At 38.2% G+C, this 24,298-nt stretch overlaps 1 protein-coding gene across 4 annotated transcripts in view; it reads right to left on the minus strand.

Moving 5' to 3' along the window:
• Nucleotides 1–831: 831 nt before the first annotated feature.
• The window catches only part of RAB27B (RAB27B, member RAS oncogene family), a 147,624-nt gene continuing 124,157 nt past the window's right edge, over nt 832–24,298 (minus strand). For all 4 annotated transcript variants that reach the window (XM_032422543.1, XM_032422542.1, XM_032422541.1 and 1 more), the window contains 5 exons: nt 19,124–19,295; nt 17,369–17,454; nt 12,251–12,354; nt 8,961–9,084; nt 832–7,673 (listed from right to left, as the gene is read on the minus strand). In XM_032422543.1, the coding sequence (XP_032278434.1) occupies nt 7,484–7,673; nt 8,961–9,084; nt 12,251–12,354; nt 17,369–17,454; nt 19,124–19,276 (657 nt within the window). In that variant the 5' untranslated portion in view covers nt 19,277–19,295 and the 3' untranslated portion in view covers nt 832–7,483. The remainder of the gene's footprint in view (nt 7,674–8,960; nt 9,085–12,250; nt 12,355–17,368; nt 17,455–19,123; nt 19,296–24,298) is intronic.

Raw genomic sequence — 24,298 nt, forward strand, 5'->3', positions numbered from 1 at the left:
CTACAAAAATGATTTAAAGCTTTGATAATGTCAACAATCTGATTATTATCACAAAACATTTCTAATACCTATACTATCACCTTAGTCAAATTATAATTTGTGTGTTGGCTTCGTAAAGCATAACGTAAGTCCCCTAAATGAGTTTCTAACAGAAGAGCAATGCTCACGGTCTTAGAATTTTATTTATTTTTTAAAAAGATTTATTTATCTGATAGCGAGAGATAGCATGAGCAGGGGAAGTGGCAGAGGGAAAGGCGAAGCAGACTCCCCACTGAGCACGGAACCTGATGTGGGGCTCCATCCCAGGACGCTGGTCACGACCAGAGCCAAAACCAAGTGTGGGACACTTAACCAAGTGAGCCACCCAGGCGCCCCTAGAATTAGAATTTTATATTAGAAATGAAATTGTTCTTGGTATGAGAGAGTGAAAAATCCAAATACCTTAGTTTTTTAAAAGAGCTCTCTTTTCCTCATTAAAAACAATGAATGTCAAGATCGACTTTTTACCCTCCCTCAATATGGAGCATGCTAGGACTATTTAAAAATCCTATAAAACCATTAGGAAAAGCAAGTCCTTAACGACTTGTCATAATTTTTTTTTAAAGATTTGATTTATTTATTTGACAGAGAGAGAGCGAGACAGCGAGAGAGGAAACACAGCAGGGGGAGTGGGAGAGGGAGAAGCAGGCTTCCCGCTGAGCAGGGAGCCCGATGTGGGACTTGATCCCAGGACTCTGGGATCATGACCTGAGCCGAAGGCAGACGCCCAACAACTGAGCCACCCAGGCGACGCTCTTGCCATAAATTATTTAAGATGAACCCAGGGGGCAAAGGTTCTGCCTATGTGAAACAGCATTATTGCTACCAGGGAGTAAAGTTGAAAGCATGGTGTCAAAGATTTATTTGCTTGCAGTGGGAGAGTTGTTTATCTTTAAATTAAAAACTCATCAGTATCTTGGCAAAGACTATCTAAGTAACATATGGAATGAGAGCAACTCTGGGAAAAAGGCAGCCTTTGCAAAGGAATATTTAAAAGGAAGCTGTATGGTTGTGGTCTTGAATTGGCCTTGAACATCAGTCCTTTCACCAGTCTGGGACTAAGGAAGTTACCATCACTTGCCTCAGCATTTTATTATGGGGAAGAAAAAGGCTATAATATACCAAGGTGCTTATGTGTCATAGAATACTTTAACATGTGAACTGCTAATTTTATACATGTATCCTTCAAAATTATTAGAATATTTTCCTTGCACAGTCCAGTCTTTAAGCCAATAATAAATGAAAAATTTTAGAGAGATGGATAAAAATCACTTGGCTAAATCCAAATCACTTCTTATTTCCTAGTTCCTAAGGGATACCATTTTAAATGTGAAACAAGTTCCGCGTTGAAACCAATTTAACATTCAACTTCAGCACAGAAATACGTTTGCTTTGAGCACACAAAATCATTGATAAAAATGCATTTTTATTCTTGAAAAATGTGCAGAAACAATCACTGAATACAGTTCACCACCATAGTATTCAAACCCAGACATCACAAAATCATTGGATGCTATGATTTCTGAAGCCACTAGAACTTTGGTACAACAAAATAATGATCCAACAGTGTTTGCCAGACACCACAGTCCACTCAGGGGCACACAGAATAAAAACTCCATGTTTAAGGTTTTAATTTACATTCATAGCACTAGACAAAACAGATCTGCGGAGATGACAGACAAAACAATCAAAAGTGCTTAGCCTAAAAATGAGAAGAATATCACTTAAAGGTAGACTGTTGGAATACAGTGAAGCACTTCAGTGTCACGTTAGAACATTGTCTATTTTTAACACATTAAGCAGGATAACTTATTTCTCTTAGGTAATTTCAGATGCAGTCAGTATCTTCTACAAGGCAATGGACACAAAAGCCCTATTTGTACAAGGCGGATTTGACCATGTTGTAATATACTATCTAGAATGCAATTGGACTCCTTGGAAGAAATACCAGATGACATACAGAATGAGATAGAACTCATATTTTTCATTTAACTTCAGATATATTAAACATTTTCCATCAAATACAATGACCTCAAGTTGCTAACCATCGATTGCTTCCAATACCCACTACTAAAATTAGTGTTTCGTCCCTGCTATGTCCTTTCTCCTCATAAGTGGTTTAAATTACTGTAATTTTTTATTATTCTTAGCTTGTGATAATAGTGCCTGTTTAGGAAATGGAACATAATTTACAAACCAATTTCTTAGATTCTCCTTTGAGCCTGACATGAACCCTATGGGGCACACAGGGTTTATACACTCCAAATGAGAAGAAGCCACTAAGATATTTAATGACATACTCGTGGTCCCCAAATTGTTCTTTTTGGCCACTTTCCTTTCTATAATACTAAGCTTCCTCTCAAAGAGCATTTGGAAAAATAACCTGGAGAATAAAAGTGTAACTATAAGAATATGTTAATACTTTACTAAGGACAGACACCATTTTGATGTTCCAGCAGACATATGGACAAGAGCCATTGATTAAATAAGGGATCCATTAGGTTAAAGACAGACATGCTTGCTTCTACAAAATTTGCTAATGATGCTTAAAGACTAAATCAGCTGAGGGATATTAGCCATGATTTCCATGACCTGTTGGAAAGAAAAGGAACTGGGAAACAAATTCAAATGACTCAATCCAAAGATGATTCCTTTGTATATTTTTTTCTTCAAAAGCTGACACCCTTTTAAATAACCCCACTATTTTGTTGCTAATGTTTTTGCTTGTTTTTTTTCTCTGCATATATGAAGCTAGAAAATATCTCAACCACACACTGTTGGTAAAAGGAGATCTGCAGAGAAGCATCTTTGTGATTCTACTCCTTAAAAAATTAGTCAAAGTGCAATTTATGAGAAAATTAAATTCAGACAGAGCAAACAAAATGTTTCAAAGTCTCCCACATTTTGATGACACTAATGAAATATTTGGTGTTTAAATGTTTTTATTAGCTTAGTTCTAAGGGCATAAACTTCCACTTAATAGATAAAAATGATGGATAAAAATTAGCCTTGGATCTAGTTACAAAAACTCTTCTTGTTACTAATTCTTCTTCGTTTTCTACCTAAAAATCAACCTCAAAATACATGGTCTTCTCTGTGTTCTGCAATATTTAAGAACACTATTCAGACTACGTTGAACTCTAACCTCTCTTTATAGTTCTTCCTTAACAATGTCGTCATGATTGGGTCTCCACCCAAGAATTCTAAGGCAATAAATTCCTAAAATTCCCTAGATTTCTAACAATGATTTTTATCAGTCCTACTTTATGAGACAAATATCTTCATGGGTTTATAAAGCATTGAAACAATAGTCATCTCAGATAATACTCTATTTCTACTTGCCCTGTTTAAGAGCTCAGCACTCTCCCCAGAAATAAGTTTATATTATATTGGTCAAAGAGCAAGAAGAAAATACAGTTTTTGGTGAATTTTCATATAGTGTTGCAAATATAGACAGCATCTTGGCATCTTTAAAGATCATAAAGCTTTCCTTAAAATATTCATATACACTAGCCTTTTTTTGATGCTTTAGAGCTTGGTGGTACAGGGTGAAAGACAACTTTTCCATCCCTTTGGCTAACATCAGCTCTCAGATCTCTCTTTTAAAGAGTTAAGTATCTTAGGAAACCAAAAACTTCAGTATTATCTCTTTACAGTTTAAGTTTGAGATTATAACTCCAAGATTCTTTATGGATGAGAATTTTCCCTCGGTGTTTTAGTACATACTAAAAGCATATGTACCCTTTCTTAAAGTGAACAGAGATACAGAACAGTGAATAATTTTGTGTCATGGACACTGGTTCCAGGTTTCCACTATACCTAGTTATTCACTATTACACATATTGCTTCTCTTTCTAGCTGATGAGTGTATATATGAGCTTCATCAAATTTGTTGATTTCCAGTTGATTCAATTTATAGTTTATAGAATATTTTGACTGTTATTAATTTATTGTTTAATATAGTCACGTACTTCTCTATATTCAAGCTTCTCTTTCTTACAAAGGAGATAAGAAAGGTCTGATTAAAACCCTTGCCCAGTTGATTTTACCTGTACGGGTTGGCAGAGAATAACATACGCAGGAAGCATAACAAAGACACCCACTAATACATAGAATGGCCCATCTGGTGAAAAACAACAGATGAAATATTTACTTTAGAAAATGCTGGTTTTGAATTTTTTGCAGTGTATACCTGATACTATGGAAATGATAGCAAATCAACTCAAGTGGTGACTTGCAAGAATTCTAAAACTTATGTTGAGACCCACAAGCTCAATTCTTAGCATTTCGCATTTTCTCTGTCAATTCATGACTGGTGACCCTCCTCATACCAAGACAAACATGTTTTCTCAGCTATTTTTTGATACATTTTCAAAGGACTTTTCTTTTTTTGTATCAAAGAGTAACCTTGTACCTACTCACAGTTGAGTCTCAAGCCACGCCCACACCAACTCTGTGAGAAGCTTAGGAAACCAAGAGATGGTGGTAATCATCCAATAACATCCTGTCCCCTTGCTGAAGATCCCAGAATGCCTTTAGCTGCATTAGTGTCTCTGCGAGGCCTTCCTCAAAGATGATGTAACAGGAAATGAGCTATGTGGTTAGAGACAAATTTGGTCATAGAGGTACTTGAGGCACTGTTAGAGCAATGTAAACATCAAACTAGTGTAAGCACTCCAGAAATGATTTCTATATCAGAAAGGAATTTCATGCACATTTTAAATATTTCCCCAAAAGACAATATGGTTTACCAAAGCATTTGGGAGATAAGTAACAGGATACATCTTGGCTAAAAATACATGCTGTTTTGGGTTAAAGGAGGTATGCAATTCTTTAAAGCAGTCTGTATACTTCATGTTCCCAAATCAATTTGAAACTGTAAAATGAATTATATAATAATTAATTCTGAAATAATAAGTGAAGGAATTTCCAGTAACGGTGACATAGAATTTGGGATCAGATGTCAGACTTGACAGAGAAAATATTTTCTTAGATCAAGTATTTATTTATAAGTAGAATACTGTTTTAAATTAGTTTTCTTGTCTTCTTTAAATTTCATTCCTCTTGAGATTGTTACCCAATAATTGTTATTTTTATAGGCAGAGTTCTATAATTATAGGCATCATCACCCTCTGCTTCATGCTACAGCTATCAAATAATGATCTTAAAATAGACCCTGAAATAAATGCTCGTTGAATAACTAGCAATGACAGAATCTTGGCAAAAGTCAGTCAATCATATAACTGGAGAAAGAGTAGAAACAAAAAAAAAAACAAATCCAAAACAGAAAACCTTTAGGATTTCATAAAGGCTAAACATTCCCTATCATGGGAATGCCAGAGACATCACAATTTGAATCCAAAGGAGAGTTGATAAAATAACCAGAGAAGTTTACCAAATTTTGCCACAGCAATGATTATATTGTTTCTGCTCACTTTTCTTTCAGTCAAAACATCTTAGGTGTTAGCTAATAGATTTCTATCTTCATGGCTCAGGCACTGAAGTCATGAAGCACATCATAGAGAAAAACAGCATTGGAGGGAATACCCAAGCATGATGGATCCTAGAAGCTGGCATTATGTTTCCGAAGTCAGAGGAACCAAGCAGTTCACGGTGAGAATTTTGCAAGAACATTTTAGACAATCTCTTGGATCTGTGTTCCTAATATGGATTCTATACCAGACGTAGACTGTAGAGAGAGGTTGGGGGGGGTAGATAGGGGGACTGGGATTTAGGGTTTCTAATGTTTGTAATTTAAAAATATGCCTAGAGTATGGAAGAATGAAATTTAATTGGCAAAATTTTATAGGAAGAACCATCTTATCATGATAAAAAGAGAAAACTTGAAGCATGATGCCTTTGTTAATGATAAAACTGAAATATTTAAATAATAGTTTAATAGGAGTTGCTTATGCTTATCAAAAACTAAGATTAAAAAAACAATGTAATATCACTTTAGACACAATAATAAGAATAAGCGAATGGAAAATCCTTTTGTAATGATTTTTAAAAAGAAAAGGCAGTTTTATATGAAAAAATAAAGTGATTAACCAAATTTTTAGAGAGAAAAGACACAGCTCCACTCCTGCCCTATCCCCAAATATAGTTCAAATGTGGGTATTCTGCCTTAGGCAAATGAAAACAAATGTGAAATATACTGTAATATGGCATGAGGTATCATCAAATTTTATGTGATGAATGACACGAAAACTCAAGAGTGACCATAAAATCAATCCATCGTCCTGAAGTTGATCTACAAAGTGATACACCTGTATTTTTGCAATTGATGCAAAGTCAGGGGTGGGTGTGGAGAGTAGAAGTGTGATTTAGAGTTTCCAGTGTTTTTGTAAATTAAAAAGAAACCCACAATTATTTGTCACTTTTTGTTTTCATATCACTGACATATTTTATCTAAAAACAATTAAGCTAAACAGTTTTTCTTGACTGCATTTTTAAAGACATAGTTAATAAATGACAATCTTTAATTTCCCCTTGTGACCATTTACTAAGAAAAATGAAATGTGAAACTGAACACTGAACCGATTTCCAAAATTTTGTTTGGAAAGGGAAACCTCTGGAGCCTCTCTTAATCCCAACTGATAATGTCAACTTCTAATTGGCTTGAGTGAAATTTGGCTAAATGATTCTTCCAGACATCTGTAACAGACACATTTAATTTCATTTGTCCAAACGCCATGTTTTCATACTTTCATTTTTCTCCTAGGGCATTTCTCTTGTACTTTGTTGTTTACAGTCCTGTTCTTCTCTATCTGCCATTTATTAAGAATATAAAAATGACATTAATATATAATCTCCCACATTTTAACAGAAGTCTGATTCACAATCTCATAACCTTACCAGTACTTGAGTCACCCTAGGACAGCTTATTGGGTGTATATAGTAATGTCATTACTAATGATCCATTTAGAATTCTTTATTGTATCCTCAGTTTTAGCTAATATGTTCCCCCAATGCAAAACTAAAAGTACAAATCAAACTCTATATAAGAAGTAAATCCAATCTTTAAAAAAAAAAATTGTCTTTCTATATTCTCCCTTTAGTGGCCTATTCCTTTTCCCCATGTGACATGGTCATTTTTGTTCTGATTTAAAACTCACTGATATCATCTTGAATACTTTCTTATATACTCATCTTCTTCATAAAGAACAACAACAACAACAACAACAACAACAACAAATTGAGCATCCATGACCATGAGATCACATTAGGAAATCTCTGATCTTGTTTGGAGGGCGCCTCAGAGACAACTGGTCAATTCTTTTGAACACTGTTGATATTCTGGTTTCTCAAAATAGATTTTTCTGGAAGAAAAAGAAAAACATGCCATTATGCATGGTCTACTCACAACAATTTTGTGGTTTGTCGCTGTTTTTTGGAAGTAGTATTTGGGTGGGGTTTTTGATGATCAGTTTCTACGTAGGGTCTAGCAACCGCATTTCTTCTCTGCTGGTTTTTCCCCATCTAGCTTTCCAGAGTCTCCACCATTGACAGTGTCGGGGACCTGTGTCTTCTCTACACACTGTTCCATTCGCTTCATGATTAAGTCCAGAAGGGTTTCCACAGCTTTCTCCACATTCTGGCCAGTTGCGGCGCTCGTTTCAAAATATGGTATGCTTGCATCGAAGAGAGGACACATATTTTTGAGAGGAAGAAATCAGAAAAGACACAAGACGTACAAATGAGTAACACAGGCAAAAACATGGCTGGCTGAGAGATGGTGAAATAATCACGGTTTTGCCCACTGAGTTGGAAAGCATCTTGTTTTTTCTCAGTGAGTAAAAATTGATGGGCTGCTTTCTCGTATGGGTATAACCGATTTTATGGACAAGGAAATGGATACAGGAGGTACTTAGGCATTTGAAGCTAAGGCATTATCATCGTTTCACAAAAAAAATTAAGAGGATAGAAATACCTAAACTAGTGATAAATCTTACATTAAAATATCACTTCCCTTCTAATCAATTATCTGGAAATTCAACTTAGAAATTAAGCAGGCACTGAATAGGAGATACATGTAAATAAATAGTCTATGGAATCAAAAGTTACACATTTTTAAAGCTCTCAAGGAAAAGTCTTCCATAAGAAATTGGCAGGTATGATGAAACTGCTTTAAATTTAAAGTCTGTGTTGGAAGTCAACTTATCATTGTAGGAGGGTATTTAATTTTTTTTTTTAATCTGCCGCTTAGGCTCAGCTAGGATGAGGATTGCAGTATCATGTCCTGGTCAGGTGTTAGTTCTTAGAGTTTTACAGCTCTTAGTGGAAAGGCAGTAAACTATCATGTTGAAGATCATGAGCTCTGATCTCAGACTGCCTGAGTTGAATTCAAGCTCTGCTATTTACTAGCTACATGGCCTCCCATCAGTTATTTAATCCTTCTATGCCTCAACTCTTCGTATATAAAATGGGATGACTCTAGCTCCCCTGTGTATGATTATGAGGGGTTAAATGAGTTAAAGTCTAGGAACAGTTGTTAGCACATAAGTATTCAGCAAATGTTAGCTGCTATTACTAGTAAGGACTTGATTTAAAAGATCACATACAGGGGCGCCTGGGTGGCTCAGTCGTTAAGCGTCTGCCTTCGGCTCAGGTCATGATCCCAGGGTTCTGGGATCGAGCCCCGCATCGGGCTCCCCGCTCCGCGGGAAGCCTGCTTCTCCCTCTCCCACTCCCCCTGCTTGTGTTCCCTCTCTCGCTGTGTCTCTCTCTGTCAAAGAAATAAATAAAATCTTAAAAAAAAAAAAAAAAAAAAGATCACATACATTCCCCTGGAAGATATTTTTCATTCATGCGCCATTACTGATTCAAGGGGATTCCTCCCAGTATCAACCTCATGTTCCTGCTCCATTACTAAGCAGCAGTGTGCAAGGTCAGATGACATCTCCGTGTCAATGACTTACCCGTATTTGTCAGCCAGGTCCCGCGCTTGCCTTTCATTGACTTCCCTCTGGTCTGGCAGGTCTGCCTTGTTGCCAATTAATACTATATCTGGATTTTCACAATAAGCATTTGCTTGCAGTTGGCCTTAGGAAGAAAGCAGATGGACCGAGCACGTTAGTTATAAACAAGTAATGTCAAATGACTGCTCATACTTTGAGTTCCTTTTCTTTTTTTCATACTTCAAATTCCTAATTTAATTGTTCACCTCCAGCGTGGCTGCTTGCTAGTTATATCATATTAGTCAAGTTACTTCACTTTACTCAACTGCAGCTTCCTCATCTATAAAATGAATGAAGATGATGCCTCAAAAATTGCAGATTGTGAATATGAATAATGATTGATATGAAGCACCTAGATGATCACCTATCAGTGCTCTTGAATACCTGGGGACATGTCCTCCAAGATGGACATACTGCTTCAGACTATTTGTTCTTCAAATATATGTAGAGACAATAGAAGAGGAATTTTAAGTGTGTAAGTTTGCTCTTTCCTTTAAGAGGCTGCTACATTTTTTTTTAAGTGGGCTCCACACCCAACATGGAGCCCAATGCAGGGCTTGAACTCATGAACCTGAGATCAAGACCTGAGCTGAGATCAAGGGTCAGATCTTAACTGACTGAGCCAACCAGGTGCCCCACGGCAGCTACATTTCTATCTCCTGAAGTCCAAAGTGAAGACCTATTAGAATAGAATGTTTCCGAACCACCACAAATTTATGCAGAAACAATTTTAAGACAGGTGATTGTTTTTCTTTTTCTCCAGGATACACTGTGCAAAAGAGAGAAGAAAGAGGGAGAGAAGGTGGGAGGGACGGAAGGAAAGAAGGAAGGATGAAGAAGGGTTGGGGGAGGGAGGGAACATGGAAGGAAGGAAGGAAGGAAGGAAGGAAATGATAAAAAATCTGTCAACCCACATTTTTGAAGTTACGAGGATTACTTTAATTTCTATTTCAAGGCATGCTGTACGCAACTTTGCTGAGGAGGAAGACAAGGCTTACCCTTTAACACTGATTATTTGGGTGTTAAAAATTGAAGTGTTATGAGACATGCCAATTAATTATCTTAAATCCCAATAGTATTCTTCTGGATCTTTTTTTAAATGAGCAAGAATTTTATCTGCTTTGATAAAGGATGAACAAATCATTCTCTGAAAGAATCTAATAATCTTATTATCTCTTTATCTCCTCAGAATCTAATAATACCACCAAAATTTAGAGAAAGAAATACAATAATAAAAGGAAATAGAGACAAATCCTAGGATAAACACTCAGTTGGAGAAGCAACGAAGGAAGTCAGAATTTGTTGGTATTTGTCCCCATGGCAGCAACTGTATTATTGAACTAACTTTTAAAGCAGTTATATGTATTAATTATAAATATATAATAATAAGAAATACATGTTTTTTGAGTATCTATTCTGTGCCAGACACTAATCCCAGCTTTGGGCTATTGCGATGGAACAAAGCCAACAAAGTCTGTACTTTCATAGAGCTCACTTTCTAGTGGCAGAGAGTCAAAAGGACAAGTAAGCAAAGAAATACATATGTCAGGTGGTGGCAGTGATAAAAGGGAATATAAAGTGTACTGAGGAGATACAAAGTAGTGAAGCATACTAGTTTATTTTTTAAAGATTTTATTTATTTGAGAGAAAGTACGCATGCGCGCGCGCGCACATAAGCGGGGGGCGGGAGGGGCAAAGGGAGAGGGAGAAGCAGACTCCCCCCTGAGCCTGATGCGGGGCTCGATCCCAGGACGCTGGGATCATGACCTGAGCCGAAGGCAGACGCTTAACCAACACGGAGCCAGCCAGGTGCCCTGAAGCATACTAGTTTAGACAGGTGGTCAGGGAAGGCTTCTTCCAAGAGATAAAGTTTGAACAAACCCTTGAAGGAAGTGAGAGAACTGTCACACTCCATAAATGGGAGAAGAGAGATCGAGGCAGAGAAAATCAGAATGTACAAAAGCCACAAAGTAGGGAATGTGCCTTTTGTCCTAGGAATAGCAGGAGAGACGTTTGGTGGGAGGCCAGTGAGCTGGGACAGATGAAGAGTAAATTACACAGGAATCTAAGGCCTTATCACCAAGGCCTTACAGGTAAGTGGAGGATTCTGGATTTTATTCCAAGTGAGTTGGGAGGTCCCAGAGGGACTCTGAGCAGGGGAATAACGTGATCCAGTGTTTTTTTTTTTTTTAAAGATTTATTTATTTATTTGAGGGAGAGAGAGAAAGAGTGGGGGGAGGGGCAGAAGGAGAGAATCTTAAGCAGACTCCCCACTGAGCCAGGAGCCTGACTCGGGGCTCAATCCCATGACCCCAAGATTATGACCTGAGCTGAAATCAAGAGTCGGATGTCCAACTGACTGAGCCACCCCGGTGCCCCAGTACAATCCAATTTTTAAAAAATATCCCCCTGGCCACAGACAGCCCCAACAAATCTAGAAATGGCAAGCCTATCACCAGTCCATAGGACTGCTCGTATATCCCATTAGGATAAAAATTCTTATGTGTAATAAAAATGCAAATCAAGTATTCCCTTTAGTGCTACATCAATTTTTAGAAAAGGAAAATCAAATACTACTTTCCTATGCTGACGCAGATCAATCTGTCTTCAATAACTGACTGGGCTACTTTTAACTTATGTCTAAATTGTAAGATTTTTCATTTTAAGTCTTCCTTACATTTGAACATTTTTTTCCAAAAAAGTAAAATTTCAATGTGAGCTGATTGACACACTGACCTTATCTTCATGTGGCTGGTCTGCTCTGGAGCAGTTTCTCACCAAATTAACCATCCGTTAATTCATCCATTAGTTAACCGGTGCGCAAGGGCATACATTTTTAGGTGCCAGTGTACCCTCTCAGAAAACACTGCTGCTTTTCTCGCTCTCCTTTCCAGATTAGATGTGGTAGCTCACATATTTGTAAGAAGTCCTTTAAGACTTACTGGATAAGTGGAATTAATAGCCTTTCAACTGTAATAATAAAGACCTTGAATATTATATATTATTATATATATAGGCTGTGAGAGCTATGCAGGCTTCTTCTAAGAGTGTCAAAGGAAGGTATGATCCCAAGCCACCTTCGGTGAGCCACCTATCACCCATCACTTTGAAGGTGACACAGGAAATGCTAAACTCATGGATTCCCAAGGTTAATCTGGGGAACCCAATCTGGTTTCACGTTGGGAGGCAAAGAAGCAAATAGAGCTGTTGGGGCCCAAAGTGGCCAATGCAAGTGACTTGGTCCCACTTACTCATCCAGTTTCTGACATTTAAGAAGCTCTGTTGACTGGTGAGGTCAAACATTAATAAGAAACCCATGGCATCTCTGAAAAATGCAGTGGTGAGGCTCCGGAATCTGCCAAGAAAGCACAGTGGATAGTTCTGGAAGTTAGCCCATAAACATATGATGACAGTACACACAACACCATTTCCCTTTGAAATGTGAAATCCCCATGGCATCCCTTATGGATTCTCCTACAGAATAAGAGAGTGGGCAGAAAGATTGCTGAAGGATCATGGAAGGGCATCTGGTTGTAGACCTTTCTTAGGACCACAGCCTGGCTTTATGGCCTATAGCACTTACGCACACAGAGTTTGTAACATTCAATCACATGATGGCTTACACAGCCCCTTGGACTCTTTCTCTTGTTGGGTCACAGATATCTTGTGGTCACAGTTATGATAGAAGCCACTTTCAAATGGGGACTTTAACTTATATTTTTCAATCTCCCTTGTCTGTGCCTAGAAGAAAGCTTGGCATTTAGTAGCCTAAAAATGAATGCCTGTGATTACGTACAGAAAACCACAACTTGTTAGCAACTGAAACTGGGGTTCTTTTGCAGGGAAAAAACAATGTTGATGAGAAGATTCTTTTATAAGCACTGTGGGGGTAAAGCTGAATTTTAGTCTGGCATCCATGTCTCATGAGGAAGAGGGAAAAACACTGAAGAAAGGAAGAAGAAGATGCTTAGGGGAAGCAAGACAAAGTCAGAGAGATGTAGTAGTTGGAGACAGAAAGCAAGAACGCTCATCTCTACCGGAGGATTTTGAAGAATATACTCTGTCATTTGTTGTGTAAAGACTTCTCTCCTCTGCTCCAACCTCCTCCACCCCGAACTCTTCAGTAAAATTGAAGGTGTGCTGAGATCCACTTCAATGGCAGGAATGGGCAAAACCAGAGACTACACAGAGGGACCAGAGAAGGTTTGGGTTATACTGATACAGAACTGAATTTGGAAAGGGGTTTTTAGAAAGGCACAGAACTTTGAAATACAGACTATCACTTCCTATCCTAAATGTCCTCCTAATTTTTGGTCTCCTATTTTAGCCTATTTGTGGATTCTTTGGTTTCCTTGGAGTTCTATTCTCAACCCCTTCCCACTATACATACATTCACTGAGTGAGTAATCTCATCTACTTCCCTGGGCTCAATCGTCACCTATATGTTGAACCCCAAATGAACAGGCGTAGATTTGTCCTGTCATTCACACTGTGTGCCCAATTACATGTTGTGTGTTTCCGGTTGGAGGAAACTGAGGCACCTCTAACTTCATGAGTCTAAACCCAACCTGGCCCCTCCTCCTGATCTCTTCTCCTATCAATGCATCACCATCTTTGGGGTAACCATGGCTTCTTTCTCCTTCACCTACTGTATACAATCACCAAGCATCTCCTGACCTTGTCATTTCTGTCCATCTGCTCTAGTTTTGAGCCTATCCTCTTTCATCTGAATATTTTCAACCATCTTCTTAACAGGCTTCTTGTCTCCAGTTTTGTTTGGGACCCTCCCCTTCACTGATCCCTTCCTGCTGACTATATAAATCCTCTGCTACAAACATCTAAATGATGCTCTTAAGATAATGACTGAACTCTCTAATATGCTGTCAGGCTCTGCATGAATTAACCCTTGCTCATCTATCCAGCTTCATCTCCTGACTACCCATAGGCATGCTGATCTTTTAGTTCTTAGAAAGTTCACTCTCCCCCTAAGCTCTCACACACGCTGTTCTTTCTGTGGGTAACCTGGCCTTAATGCTTCCTCTACCTCCTACCTCTTTAGCCTGGATAAGACTCACTCACTCATACATTGTGTATGACTATATGTTATATATACATAACAGTCTCAGAGGAAATAGCACTTTCCCAAGCTGCCTTCCTAATACCCACATCTGGGTTATAGGTTCCTCCTGGTGCACCTGCCCATCACCTGTTGTTTTCCTGGCACTGTCCTCAGGCTGTATTGCAATTGTTTGTTATCTGTTCAAATTCCACCCTAGACTTGTGAGCTCCAACAGGAAATGAGTTATATTTCTAATTTGCTATCCACTATATTTTCATGGTCTTGAACATATTTGCTCACAAAATGTTTGTCAAATTAAGAGAAAGAAAAAAAGAGAAAGAGAATAGCAAAGGATATTCAAGTATTAAAGATGTCAATGACTTCAACAGAGAACAATTCTTTTAATACCAAAGCAAAGAGAATAGATATTTTAATGACTATTTCGAAATTTGATTTTTTGGTAAGGCATTAATCATGATAATTATGAAATACCAAAAATTTTACTCAATTTTTTCTTGTGGAATTGTTCCTACCAGTTGCTGGAAGCTCACAAAGATGCTTTTACTGAAGTTTTCTTTCTCTTTGGGGACTAGCTGCATTCACAAAATTGTCTCCTCCTCAACTACAATAGTGTGGCTAAGACAACTGCTCTCTGTTCTCTCCCAAAAAGAGAGAGAGAGGGAGAAAGAGAGAGAATGTGTCTGTGTATGTCTCATTTAAGGACAAGACTGTGCCATAGCCCCCTCTCATTGCCCATAGCACATGACAAAGTCATTTTTTTTATGTTAATGGCCTTTTTATTGGGAAAAAAAGGCTAGCATTTACAACTTGAAGTGGATATAAATTCTAATTTCTTGAACAACAATGCTGATGGTTGTGCTGAAGTCCACACTCACAGCGTACTCTGCTGGCTCCAAGTCATGGCTCAGAAGGTTTTAAAAACAGAGTCCAAAGACGCTCGCTTGGTAAAGGTTTCATTTTTTTTTAAAGATATTTTTTATTTATTTATTTGACAGAGAGATAGAGAGCACAAGTAGGCAGAGTGGCAGGCAGAGGGAAAGGGAGAAGCAGGCTCTCTGCTGAGCAGGGAGCCCAATGCGGGGCTCCATCCCAGGACCCTGGGATCATGACCTGAGCTGAAGGCAGCCGCTTAACCAACTGAGCCATCCAGGGGCCCGGTAAAGGTTTCATTTTAAAAAATTTGTGTTAATGGTGATGGCCTGACACCCATTTCACTGCAGTACACTGCAGACAATGCTAAATCAACACATGCAGCATGGAATGAGTGTCATTGTCACCATGGGGGGGAGGGGCACACGGAAGTACAAGAGGGCCATTCTGCTTAGTGGGGCTACATTACTTTTAAAACATGCTTGTTGTGTGGATTTCACTGGGGTAAACATTTTTGCATCTACAGCAACATGGATAGGACATTCTTGTTCTAGAACAGGCTCATATCCCAGACCATTCTGCCCAGCACCCTTGTTATCCCCTTTCTTCCCAAGGTGACTCCAGGGGAAAGGTAATTGATTTCCAGCTTTATTCACCAATCTCATTCTGTCCAGTGAGTCAGTAGGGTGGGGAAAGCTGGGACCATATTAAAAAAAAAAAAAACCGATCCCAGAGTCACATTATTACTTTCTCCCTCACTGGGAACTAAGGCTGTGTCCTGTATCCTTGAGGTTTACATAAGGGGTATGATTTTTCCTCGTTCCATGATACCACTTTTATCAATAACCATAATCTTATATGGGTTATACTGCCAGATGTTTTTAGGCACAGGGCTGAGGTGTGAGACACTGTTTATCTTGTTGCATAGTTACACCTTAGTTTATACAAAATGCAGAATTCTCGAGGGATGAATCACCTCCGTGTTACTAAGACTGTCCCTAGTTTTCCTCACTTCCCTCAGAGAGCAGCCGTCTTAGGGGGGCAGAGGAGAGAAGCCTACCATCATGTGAGGCTGACATATCATGTGTGAGGACATATGGGAACCACATTTTCTCATATTACTTCTTCAAAAATGAATTAAATTGGTCTATAAAACATACATCTTTGTGACAACAAAACTGACATATGAACAGAAATTCTTGTGAGGAATGACTTCAGAAGAACTAGCAGTGTTGAAGAATGTGTGTAAATGGAATTCACAGTCAAAAGAGCTAACGGAGAGGGCCCAGCACCTCTCCTGGCGTTTACACTCACTGAAAGCGAGAACACTTTGGACGCATTTCAAAAACTAAAGTGTTTACAAGCATAAACATTCTAAGACATGTGATGCAGAATTTGGAGGTATGTGCCTTCTAAACATCTTCTCTGACAATCTACTGCCAATTTTTATTTAATCTGATATTGAAAAGCTTCACTAGCTTGTGGTCTTTAGCCCTTTGAAACCTTGGATCTCAAAGAAACATCTTTTCCTCCAGCTCTAAGCAAACAACACTCCTGTCTTCTGAGCTTCTCTTGCCTTGGACATCGTACCAGAGAAGATGCTAGAAAACCAAGCATGGTCTCTGCCCCTGTAATGCTGACAATTTTGTTGGGGTAAGAAGGCCACAGGTGAATCGAAGAACCACAGTTACAGACAAAAACCAAAGATTTGCCTTCTTACAAGGTGGTATTTAATTAATTGAGTAGCTTAAGGGATGGTGGGATAGGCGTAGGAGTTCACAGAAAGAGGGAGTTTGTCTCAGACGGGCATTTAGAAAGGCTCCACAGAGGAGGTGGTCCATGAGCCAGGCCTGGTGAAAGGAGAGGATCAGGGAGGGTGGGGAGGGAGGAAAACATTCTAGCCAGAGAGCAATGGTGTGACCCAAATCTTAGAAAACTAAGTCAGTCAAGAGGCACAGGACAGACAGTCTGTGCAAAAGGATGGAAAAACTTGGGAAAGGTCTTACCACCCTTTCTTTAATTCCCTCTCCAGGTTGCACTTGTAATCCTGTTAATTTCCCACTTTAATTTAATTAAATTCTAGAGAAGGTTTTTTTTTTTTTCTATTAGAAAGTACAAAGACAACATATAACAAGGATCTCCAGAGACTGCTAAAGATCTGATTTTTGAAATCTGTACCAAATCCGCAATGCTAGTTATCATTAATTAACTATAAATAATTTATTTTCATTTCTTGACATAAAGGTCTATTTTAGAACCAGGAGAAGAGTTGTACAACATTTGCTTTTCAAGTCCACGTACATACGTGGAAGCCAGGTTGCTAAGACCACACTAAAATGTAATTGTCAATTAAAGCATTCACTTTAAAAGAAGTTTTTCTTGGCTGTTCGTGGCTAGAAACAAAGTAATTTACTATTACCTCTCTTGGCCGGCAGTGTCCCAAAGCTGAAGATGCACTTTAAAGGCTTTCCCTGATGATCCATTTGGTCCTTGGGTATTATAAACCTAAAAGATACAATTTTCATCAGTTGATATTACTTTGGATTTTGTAAACATTCAAATTCTCTGGGTTCACTCAGCATGTTTTTTCTCAATTACTATAATCAAAGTTCATAGTGCAGAATAAATATTTGCTCTGTTTTTTCCAGAAGTATCACATATACTCTCACTTTTAAATGTCAAGTACAAGTATGATTTTCAACACAATTTAGGCATACTGCAAACTTAAATTAGACACCTTCTGTCATTTCCTCACGGAGGCAGCAAACATTAGATTTAGGACCCAAGTTCTAGGTTCGAATATCAACCCTTCATTTCACTTCTTTGAATCTTATTTTCAAATAGCAAACTGAGACCCACAATCTCTTCCTACTTTACAGAGTTACTGCAAAAATAAATGACATAACAGATGTGAACGTACTTTTAAAATGCTAAAATGCTTTACTAATACCGGAATATCTTTTGCTATGACTTGGACTTCCAAAGTGACCTACCCATGAAATATACACAGAATTTCTCAATAAGTTTACAGAAGATATTTCAAGTCTTCCTTTACTCGCCATTTTTTCCAAAGGCTCTTTTTCTTAATGTTTAAATTTTCAAAATTATGGCCTTTTGGCTTCTTATTTAAGCAAAGCCTAACAACTTTAATACTTCATCGGCTCCCCTAAGTATGGTTTAGTAGAGATGTTTAAAGTGTGGTTTAGCTTAAGCACGGTTTAGTAAAAAATGTTTAAAGGGAAAACTTTGCAAGGACTTATCTTCCTAGGTCAGTGGAGGCATTTGGGAGGGGTGAAGTCACAGGAAAACCCTGGAGGGGTTGGAAGCCAGGTTGCTAAGACCACACTAAAATGTATTGACCTTCAGATAAGGTACAGGATGCATACAGAACCATGATTTAACTTCTCAACCACAATTTCCTTTTCTCCCCCCACCAAGTCTCGAGCAAAGAGTAGATCTGTGACATCAGCTGGAAGCGTCAGCCATGTTGGCAATCAAGAATACCTTGGGCGGCAGGAAATCTGGCTGAGCTTATGTGTCTATGCTACACGTCTCACATGTCATAATATCCTTATTCTTGTCATTAGAGTCTAGCATAGGAGAAAAAAGCAGTTGTAATTCTCACTTAAACTCCCTTATCTTGGAAAATAGCATGGACTGGTCTCACATTCTGTTCATAATAAGCTAGTGATTGATAGCTGAGTCTACACATAAATAAAAATGCAGCAAGGACTTACAAAGCTCACGTTCCAGCTATTTGCCAATCATTCTCTTAACTTCTCTCTGAAGAGTTGAGAAATGAACACTAGTTCTTATTGAGAAACATAACTCAGATCAAGAGTTAAGGGCTTTGCAACCCGGATCATTCAAGTTTTGAAAGATTCCTAGAGAATTCATAGAAAACACACTATATAAACCCGTGAATTATTTCTTTGTCCTAAATGCTTTTGGAGACAGGTGATAGTGCCACTCCACATTTTTTTAGCAAAATGTTATTTATAATTGAGAACATTAAGAATATTCTAAATTGAATCAAAGTGACAGGTTATGAATTTCCTGTGATAAAAGGCAGACACCTTGCAATGCAATAAACATAGCTTCTTAATTCTATTTTATATGGAGGGAGGTAGAAATAAGCAACAAGGTTAACATAACAGAATGGTTAAAAACTCACCACACGTTTTTCCCGAAAGTCTATTCCTACTGTTGTGATAAACTTGGGATTGAATTTATTGTCTGTGTATCGATAAAGAAATGTCGTCTTCCCCACCCCCGAATCTCCAAGGGCCAGGAGTTTGATCAGATAATCATAGTCCCCATCGGTCATAGTGATAGTCTTGGTGGGCCTGTGTAGGAGAGGAAAAATAGTAGGTTATAATAAAAATCAGTTTCCCTTTGCCTTCCTTCAAAACACAACATAAATGTACATTTCAAGGTTAAAATAGTTGAATACTTCTATTCTGTCAATTCTGAATTAACTTATTCAGAGCAGCTCCAGGAGTAAGGGCACCTCTATTATTTCACTCAGTACAAATCTTTTTACATCACATCAGTTAATATGGAACAAAAAGCTATCTGGTTCCCACAATAGCCATTGCCACAGTGGTAGTAGAACTTAGCCACAGCTTTTAGTTTTAAAGCCAATGCCCTTTGCGGCTAGGAGGATGGTGCCAGGAAGAGAAGGAGGTCACAGGAAACAGAAAAGCCTGCCCAAGTTGATGCAGGTAGACTAGGGAGAGACTGAGATTACATATGGGTAGTGGAAGAGAAAAGCCTAAGGAAACATTTTGCATCTAATCATGCATAATGAGCCTCCTATTATGTGCATGCAAAATATTCCTTTTTAATTTAAAAAATTTAACAACTGAGATGACAACCTTTAAAAACATTGATTTGAAATCATTTCAAAAGCAGTGTCTAAAAATCTTCTGTTTTGAAATACCAAAGCCTCTGTTCTCCAATGGCAAATCTGCTGTATTTGGCAAACCTGCTGAATATTTTCCAGACCTTGAAAAAGGAGAAAAGCTAGTAAGAGGCATGACTATGGTAATTTTGCTAGTATTTCTCCTGCTTGAAAGAATGCCATTTGCCATTTTTCCCATTGTCCTGACCTCCTTTGCCTCAGTCTTAATTTCTTCTGTTGTTACAATGACTATGGATGAGGCCATGGGCCAATGCCAAGAACACCTGCACTGGTGATACCTTTGAATTACACTATCACCTACTGAATACATAATGAGGTTTCCACTCCAGAGGTCAGTGAAATGATTTGACATTTGATAAAACTTTCTGATTCATGAGTTGTAGAAACAGGTTTATGATAGCCCCACGTAGAGGAAGGCCTATAAAGAAGTTCCTAGAGAAGTATCTCTCCTATTATATGAATGGGCAGAATATTTTCCCACCTTTACAGATCCAGAAAACATCGTACTCTTCAGTTCTGGGGCGATTAAAATTAAATTTCAACAAGTTATCCCATAGACATATCTAAAAATTGCTAGATAATTCTAATCATTTTCTATTTGTAAGAAAATGATGCACATGTTCATCACTTCAAATAAAACTTTATTTTATACATAGTCACTTTAGTTAGTTATCAAAACTAAAAGGTTTCATGTCTTTGGATAAATAATGATGAAGATGATAATTAGGTACTTAGCAAATCAGTATCATTACATCATTTGGAAGATTGGCAAATTTTTTACATTAGAATTTTCTAAAATTTGAACCATCCTCCTGCTAAATCCTGTTAAATATATTATGGATGTATGTTTCTTTAATTAATGAAGTGTTTTGCGTTAAAGCGTTCTGAGAGCTGCCAATATGTACTTCTATGCTAAAGCTCTCCTCCCTTATAATATGCTTTCTTCACTGAGTAGGATGCTCACGGTGAATGTTTTCTGACAATGAATGTTCTCTCTTTTATTGTTGTTGCTTTTGTTTAGTATCTATACAAAGTATAATCATTGCTCAGGAAGAAGTGCATAGCTTCCATCAACAACCAGCCTTCCTCAATAAAAGGATGCAGGTATCTCAAGTATTGACCTGAAATTCTTCTTGGAAAATGTCTTCATTGACTGACTACCTAGCAGTGACTAGTTCTGAGTTCAGATGGTTCTAAATATCTTACCAGGACTTTATAGTCGAAGATGTTGCTGTTCCTAGTCTTTGAACCAAATGGATTGCTAGAGAAGACTGCTGTCAAAGTAGTATCATTTCCCCCCATTTGGGTCTATCTGGGCCACCATTACTTGACTTTTTTCTCTCTTTGCCTCCCAAACTTGCTCCTGGGCAACTCCTCTGAAGGGTGATAAAGTTTGTCATTTCACTAGCAGAATTGGATGAAACTGCTAATTCTCTTGGGAAAGAAGGATTATATTTTTTCTGAGATATAAGTGACCAAAGCTAAATTCTTCCTGTTGGCGGGGAGGAAATTAAAGGTACTGGCTGCCTAAGTACAAGACAAAGTTGGAGGATACTGTGGCCCCTGTGGCCTGGAAAAATGAAAATAATAGAGTCAAGAAGATATATCAGCATACTTTCAATTTTTGCTTAAAGTTAACTATGTTTTTTGTAGTATTTTTTTGTGACAGAGTTAAGAAAAGCTAAATCTTGAGCAAATCTAGTTAAATATCTTCAATATATAATATCAGGTCCAAAAAAATGAAAATTTTAAAAATGTAATTTATAATCTAGTATCTGATAAGGCATGCTTACACTTAAAGATGCAAAAAGAAAAAATACAACATAGTTTTACAAGATGGGGAACATGATTAATTGACAGATGAGTCAAATAGTTGTGCTTTTAGTTCAAACAAAACAGTAACCTTCATGGGCTGCAGTGGTCTGAGAAGATTTTGTAGAGGAAGATGAACTTGTATTTAATCTTATAACAAAGGGAGGAATTACCTATTTGGAAAGAAGATACAGGAGCACTGCATGGGATATGACTTCCCACTTGTAGAATGAGATGATCACCACTTGCCAGCTACATGACCTACCAGGTATTCCTGATCTGCAATTTGTTTTCTGTTGTTGGTACATAAACTTGCCAGGGGCAATACTGACTTGCCTCCCAGTCAGGCTCTAATCCAGAGTGAACAATTGGCTAACCATGGATTGATTTCACTGTGGCTCACACTGGCTCTTTTCTGTAAGTGAATGGTTATGGATACTTTGTGGCATTGAACAAAAAGTCCACCTGAAATGAATGCAAAGCTTGGCACCATAGAAAACCTTTATTTAGTGTCTCTAGTAGACTCTTTAAAGAAATTGACAAAGTAAACTCAACATGAGATCATTTGCCTTTTAAGTTTCTTTTGAAAATGCATTTTCTCATTTTTATATCACTACGCATATATAGTTACTTAGTTTGGTTCCGCTTTTATTACCATGCGATTTTCTGAGTCCTAAAATCATATGACCTCAATATTCTATCCTTGGCCCGGCAAATATGACAGTGCAAAGAAAAATAAAAACCTTGGCAAAGTTCCCTTTTCCAAGAACTGAGCTAAAAAAATGATCTGGGAAGGATCAAAAAGCTGACAAGTTTAGCAGTATTTATTCCTGCACAATGATTGATGGTCTTGTCAGCTCTTCCTTCTATGGATTAAAAGTAAAGAAAAAGCCAGAAGATTGCTGTACTTCAGGAAACATGTCTGACTTTCTCCCATTATCACTGTGTCACAAGCTAAACTACAAGAGCCAGGAGGTCTTTTAGATATAGAAACCGAGGGATCAGCCTCCGAGCCCCTCATGGGAAGGTAAGGGGCTGGGAAGAGTAGGAAAAAGAATCCAAAACACTTGTGAGGCTCTACTTAATGAAGAGTCTCAAAGGTAGAAGGAAATCTAAATAACCCTGTGGTCTAATCCTCAGTTTACAGATGAGAAGTCATGAGCACAGAAGTTATGTGATTTGTGGGATGAGAGTTTCTAACAAAAAAAAAAATCCAAGACTTTGGTTTGTTATAATTTGAAATGAAAAGTGGATTAGATAGGTAGAAAGTAGAAATATTTTCATTCTATGGGGGAAGGGAATTTTCTCTGGTTATTGACAGGGACGTGATTTTCATAGTTAGACTATCTCAAATGAGGCTGCCCACAGTTTCTTTCTCTCTTTTCCCCCACTGCTATGCCTCATTCTTGTTCAACATAAATCCCATTTGCTCAGAAATTTAATCTCCTTTGTCCACTGCTGGATCCAGAGTCCAATACAGTGGTTGGCATGTATTAGGGGATCAGTACACATGTGTTGAGCGTTGGAGCCATGCAAATGTCACAATTAATGAAATTAATCTTTGAGCAGTTGGTAGAAGTGGAGTCCCTCCAAGTTCAGGACTTACATTCTCCTTCCTTCCTCAATTGTGAAGGGACTATTTAGATTAAATGATCACTGTGGGACCTACCGGGTCTGGCTTCCTGAGCTCATTTTTCTATTTCTATAAAAACCTTCTCAAAATAGAATACTTGTATCTTCAGAGAAGCAGTTTCAAATAAGCTAGGAAAAGAGAAAGCACAGAGGGACTGTAATTTTTGGACATGAGATCTGTATTGGCAGAGAGCATATAAACTTGTCAGTTGAATAGGTCAGTGCTCAGAACTGGGCTTCTCCATGAAAGCACCCATTCACCCATCTAACACATACTCACTGGCACCCCATAATTTGCATGATATTCTGTATGACTCTGAGGATATACTCTGTTTTCTCTAGAGGGAAGCTTAACAAACAAACACTACAGATACGTATGGATGACTACTACAAAGGTGGACTTACCCACGCAAATTTAAGACGTTCTTTGCTAGTTCTCCAACTAATAATCTTAAAAATGCCATGACAAGCTTTATGACCCTGTGACTTGAACTTATTAAATTAATAAAAACCAAGTTAATATTCTTTTTTAAAAATATTTTATTTATGGGATGCCTGGGGGGGCTCAGTCGGTTGGGCATCTGCCTTCGGCTCGGGTCATGATCCCAGGGTGCCGGGATCGAGCCCCGCATCGGGCTCCTTGCTCAGCGGGGAGTCTGCTTCGCCCTCTGCCTGCCGCTCCCCCTGCTTATGCTCTCTCTCTCTCTCCCTCTTTCTCTCTCTCTCTCAAATAAATAAACAAAATCTTTAAACAAAAAATCTTTTTAAAAAAAGAATTTATTTATTTATTTATTTATTTATTTGAGAGAGAGAAAGAGGAAAGAGATGGAGAGAAAGAGCACGAGCGGGGAGAGGGGCAAAGAGACAAGCAGACTCCTTGCTGAGCACGGAGCCCAACACAGGGCTTGATCCCAGGACCTTGAGATCATGATCTGAGCTGAAGTCAGACGCTTAACTGACTGAGCCACCCAAGGGCCCCAA

The sequence above is a fragment of the Phoca vitulina genome, unplaced genomic scaffold (genome assembly GCF_004348235.1).
Source record: "Phoca vitulina isolate PV1807 unplaced genomic scaffold, GSC_HSeal_1.0 scaffold27, whole genome shotgun sequence".
NCBI lineage: Eukaryota > Metazoa > Chordata > Mammalia > Carnivora > Phocidae > Phoca > Phoca vitulina.